Below are 25,538 nucleotides of genomic sequence, written 5' to 3'. Positions count from 1 at the left end.
GTAAATCCCTGTGTGAGAGAAGGACGGTATGATGATATGAAAAGCTGGATACCGCCAAAACTCTACTCCCTACCGCCAGATGAGCCAAATGTGTCCCTGTGGTGCTATGCCTGACCATTCAGTGAAAGTGAGTGAGAGAGGTTGACTGTGTCACGCTGTACTAGAAAGAGAAGGGCTCTGAATCGATCTTCCTCTTCCCCTACCGGAGTTATTGTTCTGGGGGATATGGGAAGGTGACCAAAAGGGAATAGCGGAGCCTTAGTACACAATGACTTTGGAGATATTTCCTTAACACACTGTGTTCTTTGTGTCTGTACATTTTGGGTGTGTATTAGAGATGGGGGGAGAGAGGGAACTGCGTTAATAGGCCAGACTAGACCTGGGCCCATTTCCACAAAGCTTCTAAGAGTAGAAAATTGCTCGTAAGTGCTGAGAAGAGACATTTCACTCCTACTTTAGGACCTTTTCTGCGACGCTTTTGTGGATACGAGCCCAGACCCAAATCTCAAATGCAGCACTGTCTCATGTAGGATCAGCTACAGAAAAACAATCCAGACCTGAATGGGATGCCTTTTTTTTTATCTCCCAAAAGTGAATCATACCCTGACCTGTCAACAACTTCTAAAACCTAGCGTTTCCATCCTGACCTGTCAACAACTTCTAAAACCGTTTCCATCCTGTAACGTCCTGTAAAATCCTTTGTGTATAATGAACGAGCCCAAAGCCGAAGGAGTCAGCGGTGTCACCCTGTGCACTGGGATCTTTTGGTGCGTAGAGAGGTCAAGGCCCGGATATTTACCCCATGTTTACAAGGCCATAAACAGGGCCTGTTGGAGCCCTGACGCACCGTCCCTCATATTTCTGCCAGATAATCTCAGCTTTTTGAGGCTCCCACCTTTTTACAAACACAAACCACTGGCCCCACCCTCATGGGAAGGCTGGACAACAAGTCGTGACTTTGGACTTGGTTTGCGTTTGCTAGATGCAGTGCTCCCGCCGTACATAACACAGCCACTGGAAATGCGTCTGTAAGTAGAGTGTAATTTGTATGCGTCAAACGGTTGGATCAGTTGGTGTGTGCAGTGGCTCATGGGGCAACAATGGATGTTTCTCTTGTGCAAGAGGTTTTGCTAAGTGGAATGTCCTCGGGGGTCCATTGCAGTGTAAGAGGGGCATGGTCCGATACCCTCCGAACCCTCTTCACTCCACCTTTGCTGACCACAGAGAAAAAATAGCGTTATATTCCCCCCCGCCCCTCTCGTCTGAAAAGCCGTACTTGAAAACCCATTGTTGCCCTGTCTCGCGTCGTGATTCAAATCAACCAAAGATGGCCTTGGCCTGCTCTTCGCTGTCTATCGCTTCTCGTCAAGGCAGTGGCATGAGCTTTCGCATATGTCCTGCTGCATACTGACTCGCTCTCCTTCCTTCTGTGACGTCCACCCTTCCTTATGTCCTTCCTCCCTTATGTCCTTCCTCCCTTATGTCCTTCCTCCCATGGAGTCTGAAGCGTAAGACAAAGCCCACACACTTTTGACTGGTGCCGTATCTATAGACGGGAGTAATTACACAATTTTGTCCATTTTTTATTTCCTGTTACGTTCCCTATTGGACCCACTGCTATGCGATTTCTCTCCTGTTCTATTGGTTTTCATATCAACTTTCTTTCGTTGTCCAGAAGCCAAAGGAACAGTCCTGGTCATATTAGCAACCCATCCTAGTGGTTGCATCTTTAGAGTTCCCCTCTAACAGAGATTTTCATCTCTGTCACCTGCTATCAGGTGCTCTGTTTAGAATGGTGTTTCCCCGGGAATTATATTTTAGCAAATGTTTTTTTTTTAAGTTAAAAAAAAAAATTTTGTTGGCTGCTTCATTACAAGAGTTGCATGTTCTGTTAAGATGCATTGCCATAATAGAAATGCCACTTCTGTTATGATGCGTCATGACATACATTTCTCAAATGGCTGGTCAATTTAGATCTTTTCGGTCACGTTGTCTGGCGCCACATTTTCCTAACGCAAACCCTGGTCTGAGTGGATGTCACTTCAGATTTCGTTGCGTGTTCGCTCTGCAGTTAAACTGCCCGAAATGTGGGGACAAACACGTAATTTCACATCCCTCTGCTGACTGTCAAATTCCATGCTTTGGAAGGGCACACTGCGGGTAATTCTTGTGGACAGGGTGGTTGTTTTGCTTGTTTTTCCTCTGTACAGTGCCCAATGTTGTTTGAGACCACTGTTTATTGAGGCGCTCTAGCCGTATTTGCAGCAATGGCCTTTTCTTCCCAGAGCCAATGACTTCATCTCAGTGACAAGACTATAGGACAAAAGTCAAACCTGCTTTTCCACTCACGGGCATTAGTTCAGATGCTGACCTGCTTTTGTCCATCCATAACCAAGGAAGGTTGGTTGATGTGGAACTATTCTGTCTGCAGAGACCAGCATAGTCAACCTTCGAAGAGAATGGAGGGTCCAATTGTCTGAAGTGCTGTCTACTATTTATGTAGTGCACCTGTGAGTGATGTGTTGTTTTCACGGGTCGACATTCAGAACTCCGTCCTTCTCAAGCTATGTTACTATCCGCAGAGCCAATGTCAAGTAACTAGTGTTTCAACACTATCCGCAGAGCCAATGTCAAGTAACGACACACACACACCACACACTCCTGCCGGTCGGGACATGTTTGATTCTGCTCTGTCCAACACTGTGAGGTGTCTGTTATTATGGCCAGATTTGCTTCCCTTTGAACTCCCCAAATGGCCTGGTCATTAATTCTAGCATACAATTTGTGTATGAGCAGCTGTCCATCCAAAAGTATTTCTCAGCTCGGGGCTGCATTGGGTCAAAACTAAACAAATGGGGTCCCATACTCAGCCTATTGATTATCAGGGAATGATACCATACCGGACACATGTTTTACAAACAGGAAACTGAATGAGAAATATAATTGTCTCAATGCCGGCGACGTGTCTTGCCATTTTGTTGAAATGACTGTTTTTACAGGATTGTTTTGTTTTATCGTAACTGTGCCTTAATAACAGCATCCACTTTTCTTTTTGACGGCGGTTGGCCAAAGTCAATGAATGTATGCTACGTTGTTGCATTTCTTCGTAGCGTTACGCAGTAGCTTCTCTGGAACCCGGAAGTTCACCCCACGTCACTGACCCAAAGTAGTGGCAAGTTCCTCTCGTGTTTGGGTGGAGAAGTTACAGTAAAGCTACCTTTATTAAAAACACGCTGGTGTTTCTGTTGGCTTGGCTGACCGTGGGTGAGCCGACGTGTCCTTGCCTCTGTCCCAGCTGGGTTTTCATCTGACGGCGTAGGGGCGTGAAAGGCCGTCACGCCTCGATTAGAACACACAAAATCCACCTCGTTAAATGCAATGATGGTTTCGCTTATTCGTAATAAACGGAATCGAAGAACGGTGAAACTTGCACCTTTTTTTGCCTTTGGTCCTGAACCATGTGGCTGATGGTTTACTCCTTTTCCTTCCACCTTCCTGGCCGCAGGTTGATCCAATGTTCTGTACTGGCAGCTTTAGTGAAACATTTCCTTTCTCACCTGCTGCCGATGGCCTGAGTTGAAATGCAGAAACTGCGTTGAGTTCTTCTCTGCAGATGTCGAAGATTCATTATGAGTGTCACGAGCGGCTCGCTCTGAGATCTAGTCTGAGACTGTTTGGGCGCTCTAAGTGGCGCAGCGCTCTAAGGCACTCGGTGCTAGAGGCGTCCCTACAGACCCTGGTTCGAATCCGGGCTGTATCACAACCGGCGCACAATTGGCCCAGTGTCATCTGGGTTCGGCCGGCGGTAGGTGCGTCATTTGTAAGTAACAATTTGTTCTTCACTGACTCTCCTGGTTAAATCAAGGTTAAATACAATAGATGGTGAACCAGAGAGATTATTGAAAGATCTGGGTTGTGAGTTTATTCCCATTCGTGTTCTGCTTATTTTGCTTACGGGTGGTGTTTCTGTACGTATACTACAGCTCCGTCAGGCTAGGCCTCAGGGAGAGTGCTGATCTGAGACCTGTGATGGGACGTGTTCTCAGGCTACATCCGAACGGCTCCGTCAGTCAGACTGAGCCTCAGGGAGAGGGCTGATCTGAGACCTGTGATGGGACGTGTTCTCAGGCTACATCAGAACGGCTCCGTCAGTCAGACTGAGCCTCAGGGAGAGGGCTGATCTGAGACCTGTGATGGGACGTGTTCTCAGGCTACATCAGAACGGCTCCGTCAGTCAGACTGGGGCTCAGGGAGAGCTCTGATGAGATCAAATATCCCCCCTCCCTGAGGATTACATTTTTTTATTTTCTTCTCGTAAGCGCCGATCAATAATGGCTCACTTCACTGCACTCTACTGCACTTATCGATCCGTCAATTCCACCCAGGCAGAGTTGGCTTGTCTGGGCACAGAGGGACGTCAGAGGGAAGAAGTGGAGGCAGGGAAGAGTAAAGCGTAATTCAGAGTTCCCAGACCCGATAGTCCAGTGTCCCATTGTGACATAGCTGCACGGCTCTGAGAGCACCATCAGTGAGGGATGCACAGCCTGAACGCGCACCTTCCCAAAATTCCCAACCAACGCAGATCCGCGTACCGCAGTCTCTCGGGGTCCTATGAACATGCGGCAAAGAGGAAAAATGTGCAGTTTTTATGCCATGGGGCATAATGAAAAATGTGCAGTTTTTATGCCATGGGGAATAATGAAAAATGTGCAGTTTTTATGCCATGGGGCATAATGAAAAATGTGCAGTTTTTATGCCATGGGGCATAATGAAAAATGTGCAGTTTTTATGCCATGGGGCATAATGAAAAATGTGCAGTTGTATAGCAAGTCTCCTGCTCTTCTACTCATTTTGAAATGAGGCTCAGAGAAAATGTTGCAGTTTTCCAGCAAATTTCCTCTAATTCAGATGGCTTATGATGTTCATATGTTATCTCTTCTAGAACACTACCGCGTGTACACTTGTTGGACTATGCGAGATACTTTAGCCTCGGGCCGTTCAGCTGTCTTGTCTAGTACAACATGCTTACTGTCAATCATTATTTTTGAGTCACTGCAACTGCAAGCCGTTCTAAAAGTTTAATGAGTATTTAAAATGTACATTTGGTACGTATACTAGATTGATCTATCGCAGTAAAATAGGTATACTGTACGTGTCATCCAGATGTTGGCTGTGTGTGTAGCAGGCCCCGAGAAAATCTGTTTTTATATTTTTGCCTGATTCCATTTAGTTTTTCCCTAAATTGTGTTTACTCTGTTTATTTTTATTTTTTAAATGCAGGTTTTCACTCTCAATCACACTTTTTAAATAGAAAAACAACAAAATTGGATTTTCTATGTCCACATCAGGGGACCACTTTTGAGGTCTGGGGGAAAAAAATCAAAGCAATTTAAAATGTTGGTGCAGTTACTCTTTAATACAAGTGTGCGCTAGCCAGAGACCGTTGTATTGTTATACATTTTTCTGTCGCGCTCATGTTTTTGGGAAAGCCTTTCCATCTTTACCAGAACACGGTTATCATTAGCATCATTGGTGACTGCGACAAGTTTAAACATACCCACACCCCATACCAAAATAATTCTACATTTTAAAATACCATTTCCAAAGAAAAAAATTGACTAATTACGCTGGTAACCAGTTTGTAATAGCAATAAGGCACCTCGGTGGGGTTGTGGTATATGGCCAACTCCGCGTTGCGTCGTGCCCAAGAACAGCCCTTAGCCGTGGAATATTGGCCATATACCACACCCCCTCGTGCCTTCTTGCTTAAAAGTATACAGTATATCACATTGCATCAGAAAATGTATATGTATTTTAAAAATACATTCTGAAATGTACTGAACAAAAATATAAAAATATGCTACAATGTCAATGATTACAGTTCATATAAGGAAATCAGTCAATTTAATACATTCATTAGGCCCTAATCTATAGCTTTCACATGGCTGGGAATACAGATATGCATCTGTTGGTCACAGATACTTAAATATATTTCCAAAAACACGTTATCTGTGTGTTGAAATAAGGAGTGTTCCCTCATATATCTCACCAAGTAACATTGTGTTGAATCACCATGTTTTTGCTATTGGCATAAGATCTTTGAGCTTAAACATAAAGGACAAATGGCTATGGTCCGTAATTATTCTAGGAATATATACATTCAGAAATGGTCCATCAAAAAACATTTTTCAATAGAAAAGTCCATTCTTGAATATGAGTTGTGGATGTGATAGTAATAGACATATTCTCTTTCAGCTGGATGTTTCTCTCCACAGTTCACATAGACCCATCTCTTTTGATGTTGTGGTTTAATACCTTCGACATGTTAGGAAGAGGACATAGCTGATGACTTGTCTAAAATTGCATCCCGCACACGGTTAAAATCACCCCGCCTCGTATAATATTCCTGTTACATTCAGATAGTGTAAGGTCATTAATGAACTTTGGGTCATCTTCATTTGGGCAGTAAAAAAATCAGTAAAGTTATTTTTTTCCTGTGCCAGGTGTCTTTTTACCATTTTGAAAATACAATTTGGGTCTGTAGTAATTTCTGTAGACTTTAATGGGACTTTTCTTTTATCAATGATAATTGATACCCCTCTGGATCTTGAGGACTAGGCGGAGGAGCAGGCCTATCCATCCCAAGTTCGCCCAAACCTTTCACTTTCTACTGCTGATAGGTGAGTTTCTTAAAAAGATAAAACAGATGTTGGTGTTTTTAATAATTTTTCAAATAAGAAAATACCTTAGTTATTTTGTCAGGCTGCACAATTCCATAGATAATCCATGTCAGATGTTAATGTTTTCACACACTATATATACAAATGAGTGGATTTGGCTATTTCAGCCATCCCCATTGCTGACCGGTGTATAAAATCGAGCACACACAGCCACGCATTCTCCATAGGAATAGAATGGCCTTACTGAAGAGCTCAGTGACTTTCAACGTGGCACCATCATAGGATGCCACCTTTCCAACAAGTCAGTTAGTCAAATTTCTGCCCTACTAGAACTGCCCTGGTCAGCTGTAAGTGCTGTTATTGTGTGGTGGAAACATCTAAGAGCAATAACGGCTCAGCCGCAAAGTTAAGTGCGTAGCGCATCAAAATCATCTGTCCTCGGTTGCAACACTCACGACCGAGTTCCAAACTACCTCCGGAAGCAACGTCAGCACAAAAACCGTTAATCGGGAGCTTCATGAAATGGGTTTCCATGGCCGAGCAGCTGCATACAAGCCTAAGATCACCATGTGCGATGCCAAGCGTCAGCTGGAGTGGTGTACAGCTCGCCGCAATTGGACTCTGGAGCAGTGGAAACGCATTCTTTGAATCACACTTCACCATCTGGCAGTCCGACGGACAAATCTGGGTTTGGCAGATGCCAGGAGAATGCTACCTGTCCAAATGCATAGTGCCAACTGTAAAGTTTGGTGGAGGAGGAATAATGGTCTGAGTTTTTCATGGTTCGGGCTAGGCCCCTTAGTTCCAGTGAAGGGAAATCTTAACGCTACAGCATACAATGACATTCTAGATGATTCTGTGCTTCCAACTTTGTGGCAACAGTTTGGGGAAGGCCCTTTCCTGTTTCAGCATGACAATGCACCCATGCACAAAGGGAGGTCCATAGAGAAATGGTTTGTCGAGCTGGCCTGCACAGAGCCCTGACCTCAACACCATCGAACACCTTTGTGATGAATTGGAACACAGACTGCGAGCCATGCCTAATTTGTCAAACATCAGTGCCTGACCTCACTAATGCTCTAGTGGCTGAGCGGAAGCAAGTCCCTGCAGCAATGTTCCAACATCTAGTTGAAAGCCTTCCCAGAAGAATGGAGGATATAGCAGCAAAGAGGGGGACAAACTCCATATGAACGCCCATGAATTTAGAGTGAGATGTTTGATGAACAGGTGTCCACATACCTTTTGATCATGTAGCACTACATGACTACAAGTATGTGGACACCTTCTCGTCAAACATCTCATTCAAAAGTCATGGGGTGTCCACATCCTTTTGTAGTGTATGTCTTTATAACAGGGTGGGGGCATACAAATGGGTCAACTTGGAGCACCGCTACCTCCTAAATATTCTTGGCATTCAGCTCCAAAAAGTGACTTTCTGACCACTTATACCACGGGCAAATATGTATGAAATGTTTTGTTCAAATCAAAAGGGGTGCGGTCAAAAAGTGATAGAAATCAAACGGAATGACACTTAATCATTACTGTCATTTCACTTTTCCACAGGCTATGGTCGTCAGAGAACCAAACGGTCTGTTTTAAAACTAATCTATTTAAACTAATTGTATACATGACCCATGTTGGGAGTTACTGTATTCTCTCCACCACTATAAGTAGGGGGAGGACTAGACTGGAGAGTAAACAAAGCTAAGGGTTGACTGGACAAGAAACGAGAACCAAGTCTAGAGATGGAGAAAGAGATTGGCTTGCGGTCTGATATGAGACCACGAGAGAGAGAGCGAGGGATGGAGGTCAGAGAAGGAAAGAGAGCTTCTGTGTTGGGCCTTAGAAACAGAGACAGTCTCTGATACTGGGAGGATGAGGAGAGAGGGGGGGGCTTAAATCCATACAATACATCAGTGGGCTTTCCATAAGGGAAACGGCGCCACTCTCCGCCCCCAGCATGTTTTTGTTGTCGTTTTTGTGGGCTAAAAACAATTGCGGTACCTATTCTGCTGTTCTGTTACGCCGGCAATGATGTCGAGTGGGGGGAGGCGAAATCTGTGTTCGCTGATTGCAGTAACTTTTTGTTGTCGTGGCAGTTTCAACGTTAAGGATTTCATCTTTAAGGCGTGGCGGTGTGGGTCTTGTGGTTGAGAGGGAGGGAGTGATTTGTTTGGCTGGAGGTGGATCATGCTGTCGATTTGGGGGGGGCCCTGTGTCAGCCAGTGAGCCGCACAGCCAGGGCTGAGGCCAGACTGGGCCAGGGTGATGTCATATCCCCTGGGGAGTGTGGTACTGTAGCAGCACAGAAGGGAGGCTGCTCTGTTGCTCTGCACCATGTCTTTGTCACACACTCACTCCCCAAGATCTATCGACCCGACTGGGCTGGGGCTCAGTGTGCGTGTGTGCAGACACGCGCGCACGAGCGTGCACACAAACGCACGTGTGCACATTTCTTTGCAAGAACACAAGAAGACGCCCACACACACACACACACACACACACACACACACACACACACACGTGCCACACAATTTCCGTCGTTCCCCCTGTCTTACCCACCCTCAGTCTTTGATAACATCTCTCCTCCATGTCCCTCTCTCTCTCTCTTTGTCTCTCTCACTTTCCTCCTAGTCACACCACGCTTTCTCCCTCACTCTCTCTCTCTGGCTGCGATCAGATTTCAGGAAACAACAGATCTCCCTCCCTCTCATCCCCTCCCCCTCTCCTCTCCTCCCTCTTTCCCTCCAGCTCTGCTGCCAAACCCCACACACAAACGCTCACTTCCCTGTCATTCCCTGGACAGAGGGCTGAGGTAGAGAGAGAAGGAAAGAGGGAGAGAAAAGGAGTGCAGGAGGGACGTGGGGGGAAAAAGGCTGCGTGTCTGTTTTGCAGATGAGTATGTCCTCATGGCGGTCTGATTTTGACCAGTGAGGATCTCTTTTTGTTGTTGTTGTTATTGAAGCAATCTCTCATTTGTACACAATCTGTGCTTCTGGATTTTTGTCATTCTACAAATCTACATTGGACTGGAGTTGGTTAAGGATGTTGACTCCTCTCATACTAAAATTGGAGTTATTGTCTTGAGTTCCTTGGTCGAGAGCTGCGTCAAAGGAGTGTTTGTTCAAGATTCAATGCAAGGTCACTTCATTGACCATCCTCTGTGGATCTCTAGTCACTGCGGACATTCTGAACGAAGCAAGATTGGCTACGGAATCTTCCTTTGGAGATGACACGCATGTACATGCATACTTCAAACACACTCTCCTACTCTGAATGACTCTGCACTCTTTCCTCGCGCACGGAATTCCTGGAAGATGTGTGTGTGTGTGTGCAGTAGTTCCTGTGAACCGTGCTAGTCTGATGGATTCAGGAATTCTCTCCTGCTCACATCCTCATCGGACATTCCCTGGAAGCCTAAGTCTTTTGAAGGCCTTTTTAACCTCTAAAGACCTCCGTAAACTGCACAACCGAACGTCATCTTCCCGTAAACTCCCAACACACTCCCGACAATGTCTGAGGCTGATATCATCACTGCTGTATTCTAGTACGCTCTCATTCCCAACCAACGTCAGACTGCTCTCTGAGACGATTTTCCGTGGAACTCCGGCAGGATTTGCCTTGAGCTGTGTGGTTTGGTTGTAACTGCAGGGTTCACGTTCCTCTTGTTGGCTCATGCCTGTTACCCTGCAGGTCAAAGGGTAAGTGGAGCTGGAACTTTGTCTATTGCTGCCTATCACAAGGCCAAATCATTTTCATGATTCATCTTGATAAGTACTGTATGACCTCACTCAAGGGACAAGTGTAGCAGTTTGCAAGGGCTATAGGACTTTGTTCTTCTTTGAAAACCTGGGTTGGAACCGGTTCAGGGAACAAAACTGGAAAAGAACGTCATTCTTCGAGGAACAGAATGAGAACCGGGAACGACAGTGATCTATAGTGTTCCGGAACAGAACCGTTATTTTGAAGGCATGACAACCAGTTAATAATGTTCTTTTGGGTTCTGGGATATATTTTTGGGGACCCACAAAAAAATGCAACAATGCGCGCCTATGCAAAGCCCTCACTCTGTCACTTATGACAGTCTGCCTGCCAGCTAAACTCTTTTCCTGTGCATGCGTGAAATTAAGGAGAGGGATTTTTATTTAGAGAAGAATGGATTCACTTTTTCAATGCTAGTTAAGGTTACTATAGTTGTCACGTTTCACATTGGATTTATTAACTACAAAAAGGTAAGACGTGTTTTTATTTTCATTCTGGTGTCGCTCTGCACACACTAGCTAGCTAGCTAACGAGCTCTGGTCCAATATTAAGCCTCTGAAGTTGAGACATTCAACGTTCCTTCTTAGAAGGCGCTCCTCCGTAGGTATAATTCTGTGGGCCTAATTCAGATAATGCATGTCATCACAAGATGCCAAGCTTCCTTCACTCTCTCTCGCAAAATTCCAGTCGCATCTCGTCCCCTACACTTGTCTGTCCAATGCATGTTATTAACAACTATAGCTTGCAAACTTCTCTATCCACTCTAATTGGTGAAGTAATTTAATGTTAATGCTAAATGTAAAAAAAGAAATTATTTCAGAGGTTTAAAAAGGAGCAGAAAGGAACAATTTAAACCATTACTCTTTTGGGGTTCGAACCGGTTCCAAACTTTGTTTTTTTTTTGCTGATCGGAATAGTGGAATGAAAAATATTATGGTTCTGTTCGGAACAAAACGATTTGAAAATCATTTTGGTTCCAACCCCTGCTTGAAAATGGGTTTGAAAGGAGAGTTGAAAAGGTTTGGGTTGGAAATCCATCATTTTGGTGTCATGTAGACTAGATGAAGAATACAGTACAGGATATCTGTTTTCGGCAATGTCAGTCTGCATGTTATCAGAAACCACATTTAATTTTTTAGGAGTGCGTGAAAGTACATGAAGATTATTGAAGTGTGTGTGTGTGTGAGATCTTCTGTGGTCAGGGATTTTGATCAAACATTTCAATAAGGAAATGTAAATGTCAACCTTTTAGTGTATTTCACTAAGCGCAAAAGTAGTGTGATGTGTGAGGTTGATGTGTGAGGCTGTGGAATGCAGACGTTGTATGGGTGAGAACACAAACTGAACGGGCTGTTTGCTGATGTTACTGAAGGAGAGGCGGAAGTGCAGGATGACTCTGAATTTCAGTTGGTGGTTTGTTGAAATCTGGATTTTTCTTTGGCCAGACATTCTGGTAACAGCCTAGTGTGGTTGGGGATTCCTGTCTCTCTTTTTCTCTTTCTGTCTATTTCTTTCTTTCTTTCTGTTGGTTGGTCTGTCTCTTTCTGTCGGTCTGTCACACACACACACACACACACACACACACAATGTTCCTTGTGAAAGCAGGACCTGAGCAGCAGCTAAGACACCCCCCCGTGACCTAGTGGTGAACTGACCCTGTCAGTTGTCAGATAAATGGGCTCCTTTTTTCATTAAGAGCTTTCTTTATGTCTCTCGGTTTACGGCCCTCATGCCTACAGCCACATCAATGGGGATCCCCCATCCACATAAGAGCTTCAGCTATGTTATCTACCCCACACTGTCAGCTACATTGACGGAACTGTGACAAAACAAGACAACAACAAAAAACATGTATCCCCCCCGTACCTGTATCAGGTTAGCAGTGAGGTCGTTGTAATCGGCTTGAGCGAGCGCCGTGCTCCGAATCAAATCGAACGTTATTTGTCACATGCTTCGTAAACAACAGGTGTAGACTAACGGTGACATGTGACTTATGGCCCTTTGCAACAATGCAGAGAGAAGAACAAAAAATAGAGTAATAATTACACAAGGAATAAATACACAATGAGTAATGATAACGTGGCTATATAAACGGGGTACTGGTACATAGTCGATGTGCAGGGGTGCAAGGTAATTGAGGTAGATATGTACATGTAGGTAGGGGTAAAGTGACTAGGCAACAGGATAGATAATAAACAGTGTGATGAGTCAAGGGTCAGATCTTATAGCGATTGGTTAACTATTGAGTGGTCTTATATCTTGGGGGTGGAAGCTTCAATCTCCTTGACAAGGTCTTTGTCACCGCGCAGCTTTCGCTGTCCCTCAGGCTTGGGTTGGACCACCACCTGTCCAGCACCAGCACTCCAGGCTGGAGTGACCTCACCTCCACTGCACAGAGCTGGCTACAGAGGTGCCTGACAGTAAATGGAGTAAATCCCAAACAGTGGTGAGCTAGGTGCTATCAACATTGGGAGCCTGTCCGGGCCTGAGCTGGTATGCCCCCTTGGCTCCTTACCCTGACCGCTGACCTTTTGGTCCATCCGTCAACCGCGACCCTGCCAACTGTCCAGACATCTTTTTGTTGGCTCTGGTGACTGCTGCCTGTTTTTCTCAAGGCCCACCAGCCTCCCAGTCTTATCGTATCCGGGTCTATTCAGTCCCCAGCGTCGGACTGACTGTCTCTCTATCCGCCCATGCTGTGGCTCCTGTAGGCAGGAACGGTCAGGCCAACCTCTCTCCAGTCTCCAGGCTAGAGTGGTGTGGTTTACTGTCATATGTGGAGTCTCATGATTTTCTGTTCCCCCACTCCCTGAGGGTGGGCAGCTAGGTTGGCTGGGGTCAGTGTCATCTAATTTCAGGTCACCCAGGAGCCAAGTTTAGGAGTGTGGCTCAATTGACAGATTTTCCTCCTTTTTTTCTTTGCTGCAGGATTGAACTTTGGGTATTTTTTTTCTTTATTTTTCTCTTCGAGAACCCCTTGTCTCTCTTCACGCTCAGGCTTGGGCTTTTTTTGTTACAGCACAATCTCATCACATTTTGCATGAGGCTATATGCTCACCGAACTACACTACTCATCCAAGCTAGCATTTACAACTTCAGAGTAGCCTCCTGAGTGGAGCAGCGGTCTAAGGCACTGCATCGCAGTACTATTCTGGGTTCGAGTCCAGGCTATGTCGCAGCCGGCCGCGACCGGGAGACCCATGGGGTGGCGCACAATTGGCCCAGAGTCGTTAGGGAAGGGTTTGTCCGGCAGGGATGTCCTTGTCCAATCGCGCACTAGCGACTCCTGAGACGGGCCGGGCGCAGTGCACACTGACACCAGGCCAGGTGTACTGTGTTTCCTCCGACACATTGGTGCGGCTGGCTTCCACGTTAAGCGGCATTGTGTCAAGAAGCAGTGCGGCTTGGTTGGGTCGTGTTTCGGAGGACGCACGGCTCTCGACCTTCACCTCTCCCAAGTCCATACGGGAGATGCAGCAATGAGACAAGGCTGTAACTACCAATTGGATACCACGAAATTGGGGAGAAAAAGGGGTACAAAAAAATTAAATAACTTCTGAGTAATTGTGACGTATGCCTGAACAATGAAACACTATGCTTAGACGAGGACAGAGATATGAGTGGTATACCCCAGTTGTTTATCAGTAACCAGCTGCATGCTCTCCCCCTCTCCCCCTTTGTCATCCAGCCTCGTTGACAAATCTCTATCCCCAGTGTGGGGTTCTCCTACTAGCTCAGAGACAACTGGATGTATTGGCAACAGTCACAACTCACTTAGCCCCAGTAATGACTCACTGAGCAGGGTTGATGGAGGCTCTTGACAGGGCCTCCCATGTTACTGCACAGTAGATGGACGTCGTGACGTAGCTTGAGGAGCGCCGTGCGAAGGCAAACCAAACATTTTTTTTGTTTTTAACGAACCAACAACAGAATGGCAGGCTGTCAGTGTGTCTCGTTAGGGGGCCTCTCTTTCACCCTGTTGTCTCCCTTGGGAGACTGCAGCGTGCAACAGGCCCCTGAGGCGAGCAGACGGACTATGTTTTTATGATTCTGTGCTGAAGTGGTCTTCTTTACATCTCCTCACTCTGTTTCAATTCAATTCTAGGGGCTTTTTTGGCATGGGAAACATATGTTAACATTTCCAAAGCAAGTGAAGTAGATCATAAACACAAGTGAAATAAACAATAAAAATGAACAGTAAACATTACACCCACAGAAGTTCCAAAAGAATAAAGACATTACAAATGTCATATGTATATATACAGTGTTGTAACGATGTGCAAAATGGTTCAAGTACAACAAGTAAAAATAAATAAACATAAATATGGGTTGTATTTACAATGGTGGTGTTCTTCACTGGTTGCCCTTTTCTTGTGTCAACAGGTCATATTTCACCCAGTAGATATGGGAGTTTATCTAAATTGGGTTTGTTTTCGAATAATTTGTGGATCTGTGTAATCTGAGGGAAGTATGTGTCTCTAATATGGTCATACATTTGGCAGGAGGTTAGGGAGTGCAGCTCAGTTTCCACCTCATTTTGTGGACAGTGTGCACATAGCCTCTCTTCTCTTGAGAGCCAGGTCTGCCTTCGACGGGCCTTTCTCAATAGCAAGGCTATGCTCACTGAGTCTGTACATAGTCAAAGCTTTCCTTAAGTTTGGGTCAGTCACAGTGGTCAGGTATTCTGCCACTGTGTAGTCTTTTCTGGATTTTGTTAATTAGCGGGTATCGGCCTAATTCTGCTCTGCATGCATTATTTGGTGTTTTACGTTGTACACAGAGGATATTTTTGCAGAATCCCGCATGCAGAGTCTCAATTTGGTGTTTGTCCCCAATTGTTTTTGTGAATTCTTGGTTGGTGAGCGGACCTCAGACCTTACAACCATAAAGGGCAATGGGTTCTATAACTAATTCAAGTATTTTTAGCCAGATCCTAATTCGTATGTCGAATTCTATGTTCCTTTTGATGGCATAGAATGCCCTTTTTGCCTTGTCTCTCAGCTCGTTCACATCTTTGTGGAAGTTACCTGTGCCGCTGATGTTTAGGCCAAGGTATGTATCGATTTTTTTTGTGTGCTTTATGGCAGCAATGTCTAGATGGAATTTGTGGTCCTGGCGACAGGACATTTTTTGGAGCACCATTATTTTGGTCTTACTGATATTTCCTGTCAGGGCCCAGGTCTGGCAAAATCTGTGCAGAAGATCTAGGTACTGCTCTAGGTCCTCCTTGTTTGGTGACAGAAGCACCAGATCATCAGCAAACGGTAGACGTTTGACTTCAGATTCTAGTAGGGTGAGGCCGGGGGCTGCAGACTGTTCTAGCGCCCGCGCCAATTCTGTATCCCTGTCATGTCTCTCTCTCTCTCGCGCGCTATCACTTTCCATTTCTCTCCTCTGCAACTCACTCATTCTACCCTCCTCCCTGTGTATCTCCCTCTCTCATGTTGTCTCTGTTAATCTCCCGCTCACTTTCGCTCTCTCCTCCTGTCTGTGTGATAAAGAGCGGCGACCCGTGAAGCTGCAGACGCAGATCTCTCCAGACAATGGAGACACAGCAGCACAGTTCAGATGAGACGGACAGACAGACAGTCAGACGGACAGGCACCTGAGAGAGCAGCTGGCCTGCTGCCAACTGCAGGAGGCAATTGCAGAGCGAGAAAAGAGGGGGAAGGGGAGGCTAAAACGAAGAGACAAAAGAGGCTGCGAGAGAATCCATACCGTAGAAAGACAAGAGCTAATGCGGAGGGGGGCTTAGTAGTTATGACATCCACTCTACCTTTGAGGCTCAATCTAAAGAAAAGCAGATCAGATCTCTCTCCCCTGAGGATATTTCCATGTACAAATGACACGCTCATTTCTCTCAGCCGAATGAAAACCTACACCTGTAAATAGAAATGGTAGTTCCTGGAAACACGCTGTACTGCTTCGTAGTTGTTGCTTTGAGGCCTAATGTTGTCAGCATGAAACCATTAACCTTTTTGAGTTTGTTCTGATAGTCCGATGCCTGTCCTTTCGAATGTCTTGTTTTTGTGTGGCAAGGGATCAGAATTAGGAGTTTTAATCACTTCATAATTCCTAAATAAAATTGATTTCAGTAAAAATACTGTGCCTAATTGGTCGGTCTACCTTTACTTGTTACTTCTATGGACTTTAATTATCCTCCCTCCTCGTGAGGGAGAGAAAAGATATGTGGGGTTTTGGTAACGGATATACAAGGCCACGTTTCTTAAAAAATGCAGAACTAAATATAAGTGTTGGTAGGGGTCTTCAACATTATTGTGTTTTTGGATGTATTTCTAATTTCTTTTTAGACTTTTCCTGGTAGATGTTGTCTTAACCCCTTTTCCATCTGTTTGACTAGAGAGACTAGTCTTTGACTAGAGAGACTAGTCTTTGACTAGAGAGACTAGTCTTTGCGTGTTCCTCATTTTTAGGATGGAAAATGGTTGAACATTTTATATATGCCTTCATTTAAAAAACATACAGACTGTTCGCTTTCATTTGGCACCTAATTCGACATGCTCCTATAAACTTCACATGTTGGCGCTCATGGATCCTTTTACATGGAAATGCCCTCAGCTAATCAACCATGTGATGAAGATGAAGCGAATCTGATCGAAACTAACGCCCTCAGTCCAAATTCTTCATCTCTCATATTTAATTTAAGGGAACAATTTGCCACAAGTCTTGCATAGTATTTTGCCTAAATGTTGGCTCCATTGATGAGAGATGTCTCGATAGGACTCACCTGGTTAAATAAATTGGATACATAAATGACCGTCGATGTCAGCAATTGTTTTTGACGTTGGTCTCTGTCGCCTTGGAGCTGTGGAGTTAGAATATTTTCTTTTGACATGCTAAGAGTAGCTTAGTCTCTGTACTTGTACAGTGTTCTCTGTGGTGAATGGTGGCCCGTGGAGAGCACTCGGTCTATCCAGTATCAACAGGGAAGTGGTGAATTAAGCCATTGTGTTCTCATTAGAGACACTTCTGTGTGGACACTGGCAGCTGTTAATCTTGGCACACGGACACTGGGATTAGCACACACACGGTCCATGGCTCAGATAAACAAGGGCCCAGTGGCTTAGAAATTTGTAACACTCATACTGTCTGGAGTTTTTTACATTTTTTTTATAAGGCGTTACTTGGTTTTGCTCTCTGTTTTGTGACTTTCTCTAGAACAAGATAGCAGTTATTTTGAATATGACACACAAAGCCCGTGACACATAAAATGTACAATCTGTAACCTCTCCCCTCATGTTGTTCATCTGCCTCTAACTTCTCTCTCTTCTTTCCTATATATATTTATATATTTTTTTCTTCTTCTCTTCTCAGCTGGAATGTCCTGAGTCAGTCCCCCGGGCCCAGAGAAGAACTCCCAGCAGCAGCAGCGGCAGCCAGTGCTGATGGGACCTGCTGCTCCAGTATGAGCCTTCAAGATGCAGGCTGCGGCTATGCTAGCACCAACGCTAACGCCAATGTGGCGGCTAACACGGCTAGCGGCAGCATGCGGCGGCGCCTGGAGGACCAGGAGTTCACCCTGCGCGTCTACCCGGGCGCCCTGGCCGAGGGAACCATCTACTGCCCCGTGGGCGCCCGCAAGAGCACCACGGCTGCCGAGGCCATCGAGCATCTGCTGGAGCGCCTGAGCCTGGACAGCACCAAATGCTACGTGTTAGCCGAGGTGAAGGAGTTCGGCGGGGAGGAGTGGATACTTAACCCCAGCGACTGCCCCGTCCAGCGGATGATGCTGTGGCCCCGCAACGCCCTGGAGAACCGCTGCGGCCTGGGCAGTGGCGAGGACTACCGCTTCCTGCTCCGCGAGAAGAACCTGGACGGCTCCATCTATTATGGGGGGAGTCTCCAGATGTGGCTGCTTGTGACCGAGGAGCGCCGCCGCATGGTGGAACGGGGTTTCCTGCCCCAGCCCGCAGGGGGCGAGCACCCTTCTGACCTGTGCGCGCTCCCCGAGCTGACAGAGCGCGCCCTGCTGGAGAGCCTGCGCGCGCGTTTCCGCCAGGAGAAGATCTACACCTACGTCGGCTCCATCCTCATCGTCATTAACCCTTTCCAGTTCCTACCCATCTACAACCCCAAGTATGTCAAGATGTACGACAACCATGCGCTGGGCAAGCTGGAGCCGCACATCTACGCGGTGGCGGACGTGGCGTACCACGCCATGCTGCAGCGGCGGAGGAACCAGTGCATCGTCATATCCGGCGAGAGCGGCTCGGGGAAGACCCAGAGCACCAACTTCCTGATTCATCACCTGACCGCCCTCAGCCAGAAGGGATTTGCCAGCGGGGTGGAGCAGATCATCCTGGGGGCGGGGCCTGTGTTAGAGGTAAGGACTTGATTGGTTTGTTGACTGGTTGTGGGGTTTTAATATTGTGTTTGTGTGTGGGGGAGAGGCTCCAACTCTACATACACAAGTGCGAATGTGATCGATGTTTTGTGAAATACAGGTCACGGCTGCTGACTGGGTGGTGGTAGAAAGGCAGGTGGAGGGGCTACATATCATATGAAAGTGAGGATAAACTAGCGGTCGCGACTTTAGCCTAAATTCTCATGTCTTACTGTCTCGTCCTTCTTTATCCCATCCTTGGCCTCATGTCGTGATCTTCCTTGTTACTTGAATTAATGCCAGGTATACACTTCATGATTTCGCCACCCATGTTTTTGCCGTCCCAGATTAATTTTCATGATCGGGGTGAAATCCTATGAACTTTGGCTAGGATCAGTATGTTGGGATCAGTATGTTGGGATCAGTATGTTGGGACTCATGTTTGAGTGGGTCATGGACACACCGATAATGGCTGTTCAGTTTTCCAGACCCCTGTCGGATGTCCCGATTTTTAGAAAAATGCTGGTTGTGCATCTTGTAGTATGAGCAGTGCTACGACGCGATTGGGCAAGGACTACTGCCAATGGGCAATGAGCACTCAGCAAGACCAAAACAATGATGGCGAAGAGGAAAGCAGCCACAACAACACGTGCCGTGTGGGCCGAGGTGATGGAAGACAGATTGGTGAAGCTGCGACCTATTTGTTTAATTATATTTATTTAACCAGGTAGGCCAGTTGAGAACAAGTTCTCATTTACAACTGTGACCTGACCTGACGTACCAAATGCAGGGCAGGATCAGCTGGAGAATCATTGTGTAACGTGAGCGCCCACATCCTGGGGTTGAGTGAAAGACAATCTGGAAATGTGAGCACGTCCCAAGTTAAGATTTTAGAAGTCGTAGAGTATATGCTGTCCAGCGTAACTGTAAATGAGACAAATGACAGCTTGCTGTGACAGTAAGACATAGGGAAGTGGTGGGGGGGTGGTGCTCACTGTGCTACATACAGAAGTACAAACGCGGAACTATGTGTTGTGAATTATAGGTCATGGTTACAGGGAGGAAGTGCGACATGAAAGCCCAGTATAATATGTTATTTCACTAGCAGCCGTGTGTATTTAGCCATGAGACGAAGCATGTCACAGTGGATTATAGACATGTTTTAAATAGAGATTGGAATGCCTCGACATGCGGAACCTATATTTATCTGCTATCGGAACATATGAGCTGATGCTTATATACGTTATTGACCTAGAAACCGTGCTTGGACATTTTTATAGCTCTTCAGAAAGCCTTAATGCGGCATGGCCTACTCAAGATGGGATTAGGAGTCAATTTATGCATTTAGATTTTGATGTATAAAAAAAGCCATTGACTACTAAAGGGCACTACTTTTACTCAAGTCTGATTTGTGACTGCCTTTCAGTGCTCGTTACAAAGTGATTGGCTGCAACAGGAGCCTCTTTGTGGAGTTTGTTGTTTTCCAGCGGCCATTTTGTCTGCCACGAGTCACGACACAAGAACACTGCTGCACATACAGCGGGGTCATGGTAGAATGTGCACACTCACCATGTGCTTCACATGTGGACCCTGCAAAGCAGGCCTCGGATCTGGTTAGTTAGGGATAAGGGGGCCGGTAGTCCTCAGGAAATCATAAATACATATTTTTGTAAAACCTTATTCGAGTCTTCCGTTGAAAGAGAATAGAGAGAAATGTACCTTTTTTTTATCATTTAAAAGGGCTTTGAACTTTGAATCTTGTGTTGGATAACAACAGAGTTATGAGCTAAGGCTAGTTCACCAGTTCTGATATCCTCCAGGCAAGTAATACGTCAGCGTGAACCAGTTACTAGGTGTAGATATTTGACATGGATGAATCTGAACACCTGTCCGGCTCTCAATTCCAATGTGGCAGTTCTTCTGTTTTTTTTGTTTTCTACAGTATGCTTTTGTAGGCTGTCGGTCTCCTACTTCTAGTCTATAAGCAGAAGATAACAGACCTTGAATAAATACCTTGAAGTCGATAGTAATGACAGGCAATTTTTTTCTCTTAACCAGCTGAACATCCCAGTCTCTCTTTGATATGAGTAGCAGCGGTATCGAGTGGAGAATGTATCGCTCTGGTCGGAAGTTTCCCCAAGTTTCCCCAAGGTACAGATCTAGGATCAGCTTCCCCTCCACCAATCCTAATCTTAACCACCAGTGGGGGAAATGTAAAACTGATCCAAGATCAGCGTCTAGGGGAAACTTCCCCTCCCTATTCCAGGAGGTATCAATGGCTAACTGTGAATACTTTGAGGCCTGACATTCTTTGTCCCGCTGAGCTGGACCGGTGTCGAGCAGTTTGTGGTAAAAAAAGGTTACCGATTTACAATCTGAGCCGTAGAAGCGGAACTACTAGACTGACTCTTCTGGCCGGCCTCCAGTATAATCATGCCAATTACAGACCCGTTTGCCTCGGTCAGATGCTCAGACGGGTCTAGTTAATCTAGCTGCTGGTGGTGCATTGTTGAAGTGGCTTGTCAAGTGGCCTGGGCTAACATTGAATTGTTTGCCCTGTGAGATTGCTTATCGGCCACTGCCTTTGGTAGGCTGTGGGAGTTTGGGGAGAGCGGTTGCTCTGTTAGCTGGATGCTAGCAACTCGTGTTGCCCAGTGGCGCTTGCTATGGCTCCTCCTGTACTCGGACACATGTACATAAGCATGTGTCCAAGTTAAGATAAAGATGACTATCTGTGGGAATAATGGCTACTCTGGTTTCTAGGAACAACGGAACAGAGATTCAGGCGCGCGCGCACACACACACATGTTTGTATCCACGCATACATGCACAGATGAAGGCACACATACACTTCACTGCGTATGTACACACACTGTGCCTTTTGATGTTGCCTTGACCTGACGCTTGCGCTTCTGCTGCGGAGGCAAAAAATCTGCTGCCATTTCACTCCTGAGAGAACAATACGCCTCTGGTCTTCATTCCAGCACATGGACACCCTGGTGAGAGCAGCCTGCCCTCCTCTCGCTCTCTTCCCAAATGTCCTGCAGTGCAGTGTATCCCCCCCCCCACACACACACACGCATCACATTCTGTTACCGTGTAGTGTGGGTTAACGGCATCTCAGGTTGATGCCAAGTTAGTCATCTTTATCTTATCTGTGGGAATGCTGGCTACTCTGGTTTCCAGGAAAAACAGAGCAGAGATTCAGACACGCGCACACACCACACACACTCACACACACACACACACACACATGTTTGTAACCATGGCCTGAATCTGTTTTACACTGTGGGTAAACCTTTTACCCACCTTGCTGTGGGTAAACCATAGCGGTAGACTAGAGACACTAACTCACTGTTTGACATTGACTTTGCTTATCGGTGAAGGGCACCATAGCCTGCACTCCAAAAACAACTAAAACCGCAATCTCCAGTCTAATCTTCTCCACCAATGCAACATCGCCATGACCGACAGCATGACATCATGCCAGCAGTATCATCTAACAGCTCGCTTCACCCCAAATGTCCCAGTAATCATTACTTACCATAAAAAAAACCTTTTAATGTGTCACCGTAGAGGCCAGTAACTGCCGCCGTGCGTAATATGACCTGCGTTCAGAGCAAGCATTCAATAGCATTCATTCCATCGTTAGTTTCCTGTCCCTGATTACTTCTAGGAGAATAAAAGTATATCCCGACATTGATTTGAGCCCTCCAAGATGGCACCGTTTGACTGAGAACTGCGCTGCAGATGTGGTATTGTTCCTATCATGTAGCTTGGCTACGATTTTGAAGTTGCCCTCTATGCAGACGGTATGCAGACAGCCGATAGACTATAGTAGGGATCCAGTATCAGTTAGCATTCGCTTAGCTCTCCTGGAAGGACTCCCCAGGGTGACAACCAGCTAATCTCTACTTCAGACAGACCCTACTTCAGGAGGTCGAATCTAGTTGGGATCAGACCACGCTAATTGGTCAGGCTCGCACTTGAAGGAAAGTGCTCAATTTACCCAACGCGGGGCAATCTCCTCATGCAAATCACCTGACGTTCCCAAGATTTACGCATCTCGCTACCTCATTTTTACACGGACCCTTGACTCGTCAGAACACCGTCGGTATCTATATGCCCCGCATCCTTCCAATGACAGCCTAATGTTCCAAAGTTTTTTTTTTGTTTTAAAGAAGAGGGAAAAAAAATCTAAATGGCTGCCCAACTCTTTCTTCGTACTGTGTTGGCCAACCACAAACCCTTCCCAGTCTGAATAAGCTAACACACTGACCTTAGCTGTGGGCTGTGTGTCTGGGGGCTGAATCTGGGGTTCTTCCGCTGGGGCTCTAGGGGACAGATTGTAGCCTGCTTTGATCTCGTGGTGTTCCAGCAGACGTGCCTGCCTACGGATTAGTAATAGGCCTAATAGTAGAGGGTGTGTGTGTGTGTGGGTCTGTGAGGTGCTGTTCCGGTGCTTCTGAGCTTAAGATCAGAGATGGCCTTATCGCTTGAAATCCCATATAGCCAGGCATATGGATGCACTTACAGTAGACACCAGGCTTGTATCCAGCTGTATAGCTACATTTGCTCTGACTCTGTACATTTATTAGCTAGCTATGTTGCTAGGTATTTATTAGATAGCCAGCAACATGCAACCCTGCATCCCACATCCCTCTTCTGATGGGAGACCAGATGCTGCTGGAAGTGGTATTGGAGGGCCAGTAGAAGGCACTCTTTCCTATGGTCTAAAATAAATATTCCAATGCCCCAGGGCAGTAATTGGGGACATTGCCCTGTGTAGGGTGTAGTCTTTGGGCTGGGACGTTAAACGGGTCTCCTGACTCTCTGTGGACACTAAAGATCCCATGGCAGTTATCGTAAGAGTAGGGGTGTTCACCCTGGTGTCCTGGCTGAATTCCCAATTTGGCTCTCATACCATCATGGCCACCTAATCGTCCTACGCTTCCAAATGGCTTATTCATCCCCCCTCCTCCCTGTAACTATTATCCAGGTCGTTGCTGTAAATGAGGATGTGTCCTCAGTCAACTTACCTGGTCAAATAAGGGTTAAAATAATAATAAAAACTAGCGATTAACGGCTTACACGACCACAACTTGCTAAGAAAAGGCAATAAATAAAAAATATAAACGCAACATATTACAGTTACAGTTCCTTCAAGGAATTCAATCAATTGAAATACGTTCATTACAAGGAATTAAGATATACATCTGTTGCTCACTGATACCTTACAATAAGGTAGGGGCGTGGATCAGAAAACAAGTATTTGGTGTGACCACCATTTGCCTCGTGCAGCGGGACACATCTGCTTCGCATAGAGTTGATCAGGTTGTTTGTGGCCTGGGAATGTTGTCCCACTCGTCTTCAATGGCTGTGCGATTGACATTCAATTCTCTGGCAACAGCTCTGGTGGACATTCCTGCAGTCATCACGCCAATTGCACGCTCCCTCAACTTTAGACATCTGTGGCATTGTGTCGTGTGACAGAACTACACATTTTAGAATGGCCTTTTATTGTCCCCAGCACAAGGTGAACCTGTGTAATGATCATGTTGTTTAATCAGCTTCTAGATATGCCACACCTGTCGGGTGGATAGATTATCTTGGCAAAAGAGAGATGCTTACTAACAGGCACGTAAACAAATTTGTGCACAACATTTGAGAGAAGATTTTTGTGCGTATTGAACATTTCTGTGATCTTTTTATTTCAGCTCATGAAACAAATGATAGATGAGGCAGATATGCATACAATCAGGGGTAAATAAAATATATAATAAATAAAAAGCAACATATGGAGAGAGTCATGTGAATAGAGGCACTGCAGATAGTGCTGATTACTGGTCCTTCCGAACCACGCATGAACAAGGGAATCTATATTCGGAGAGCCTGTTTCTGTCCTGCCCTTGACTTTGGTGCAGGGCATGTGATGTCCATAGCCTCTTCGTCGCAAAACTCCCCGATCTTCTCAAAAAGATACGTTTGTCAAGCTGTGTCCAGTCCAGGCGTTGCTTGTACAGGCAAACCATCTATGGGAGGAAGGATGTCAGCGTTGCACAGCAGCTGAAACCTGGTCCCGACTGAGTCTGAACGCTTGGCGACGACGACACCAGGCTCCAGAGCATTGAAGCTGTAATACAGGAAATAACTAAAAAGATTGGGAAGACATTACAATCTTACACAACATCAATTCACCTCCCAAGTATAGATTAGAAGAATAACCTCATACAATACAGTGAAAATGATATTCAGTGCTAGTCCTGCTTGATCTATGGCAGCGCCATGAAGTCAGGTGTTGTTGCCAGCCATAGCTTTCCACCAGCACCGTACCATCCTCCAGTCCAACCAGCTGTGGGATGTTGACCCCTGTCACAGTGCTGTCCTTGGCAACACCAGCAATCTCTGACAAAATGCCAGTCGTATTGGAGGTCAATTAAATAATCATAACATGTTGTTTATGCTTTACATACCAAGGTTTGTAATTGATTCCTTGTAGAGCTGCTTTTGTCACATGGCAGCAGCAGCTTTCCACCAAGTGTTTTTTTCCTAGGTGGCGTCCTGATAATACTATTGCATTATCCCCTGCGTAGTCGTTGAAGGTCACGCTCCTCATGCTTCAGGTGTAACCTGTGCTTGCTTGGGCCAGCTCTCTTTTTGATGGGAGGAATTAGACCATTCTCCTTCTATGACTGGTGGAGGAGAGTCAGGTGTGTTCTACAGGTCTTTCTGATGGGAGACATTAGACCATT

The 25,538-nt window shown here is 45.8% G+C and overlaps 1 protein-coding gene across 10 annotated transcripts in view; it reads left to right on the top strand.

Annotated features, from left to right (window-relative positions):
• The first annotated feature begins 9,460 nt into the window (after nucleotides 1–9,460).
• Nucleotides 9,461–25,538, top strand: part of myo9ab (myosin IXAb) — a 177,179-nt gene continuing 161,101 nt past the window's right edge. For 5 of the 10 annotated variants that reach the window (XM_042301309.1, XM_042301308.1, XM_042301312.1 and 2 more), the window contains exons 1-2: nucleotides 9,462–10,381; nucleotides 17,778–18,786. In XM_042301309.1, coding sequence (XP_042157243.1) covers nucleotides 10,356–10,381; nucleotides 17,778–18,786 — 1,035 coding nt within the window. In that variant the 5' untranslated portion in view covers nucleotides 9,462–10,355. The other 5 variants (XM_042301305.1, XM_042301306.1, XM_042301313.1 and 2 more) reach the window with 3 other exon arrangements.

The sequence above is a fragment of the Oncorhynchus tshawytscha genome, linkage group LG19 (genome assembly GCF_018296145.1).
Source record: "Oncorhynchus tshawytscha isolate Ot180627B linkage group LG19, Otsh_v2.0, whole genome shotgun sequence".
In the NCBI taxonomy this organism is placed as follows: domain Eukaryota; kingdom Metazoa; phylum Chordata; class Actinopteri; order Salmoniformes; family Salmonidae; genus Oncorhynchus; species Oncorhynchus tshawytscha.
Note: the sequence above shows the minus strand (reverse complement) of the source record. Positions and strands in the feature narration are given on the sequence as shown.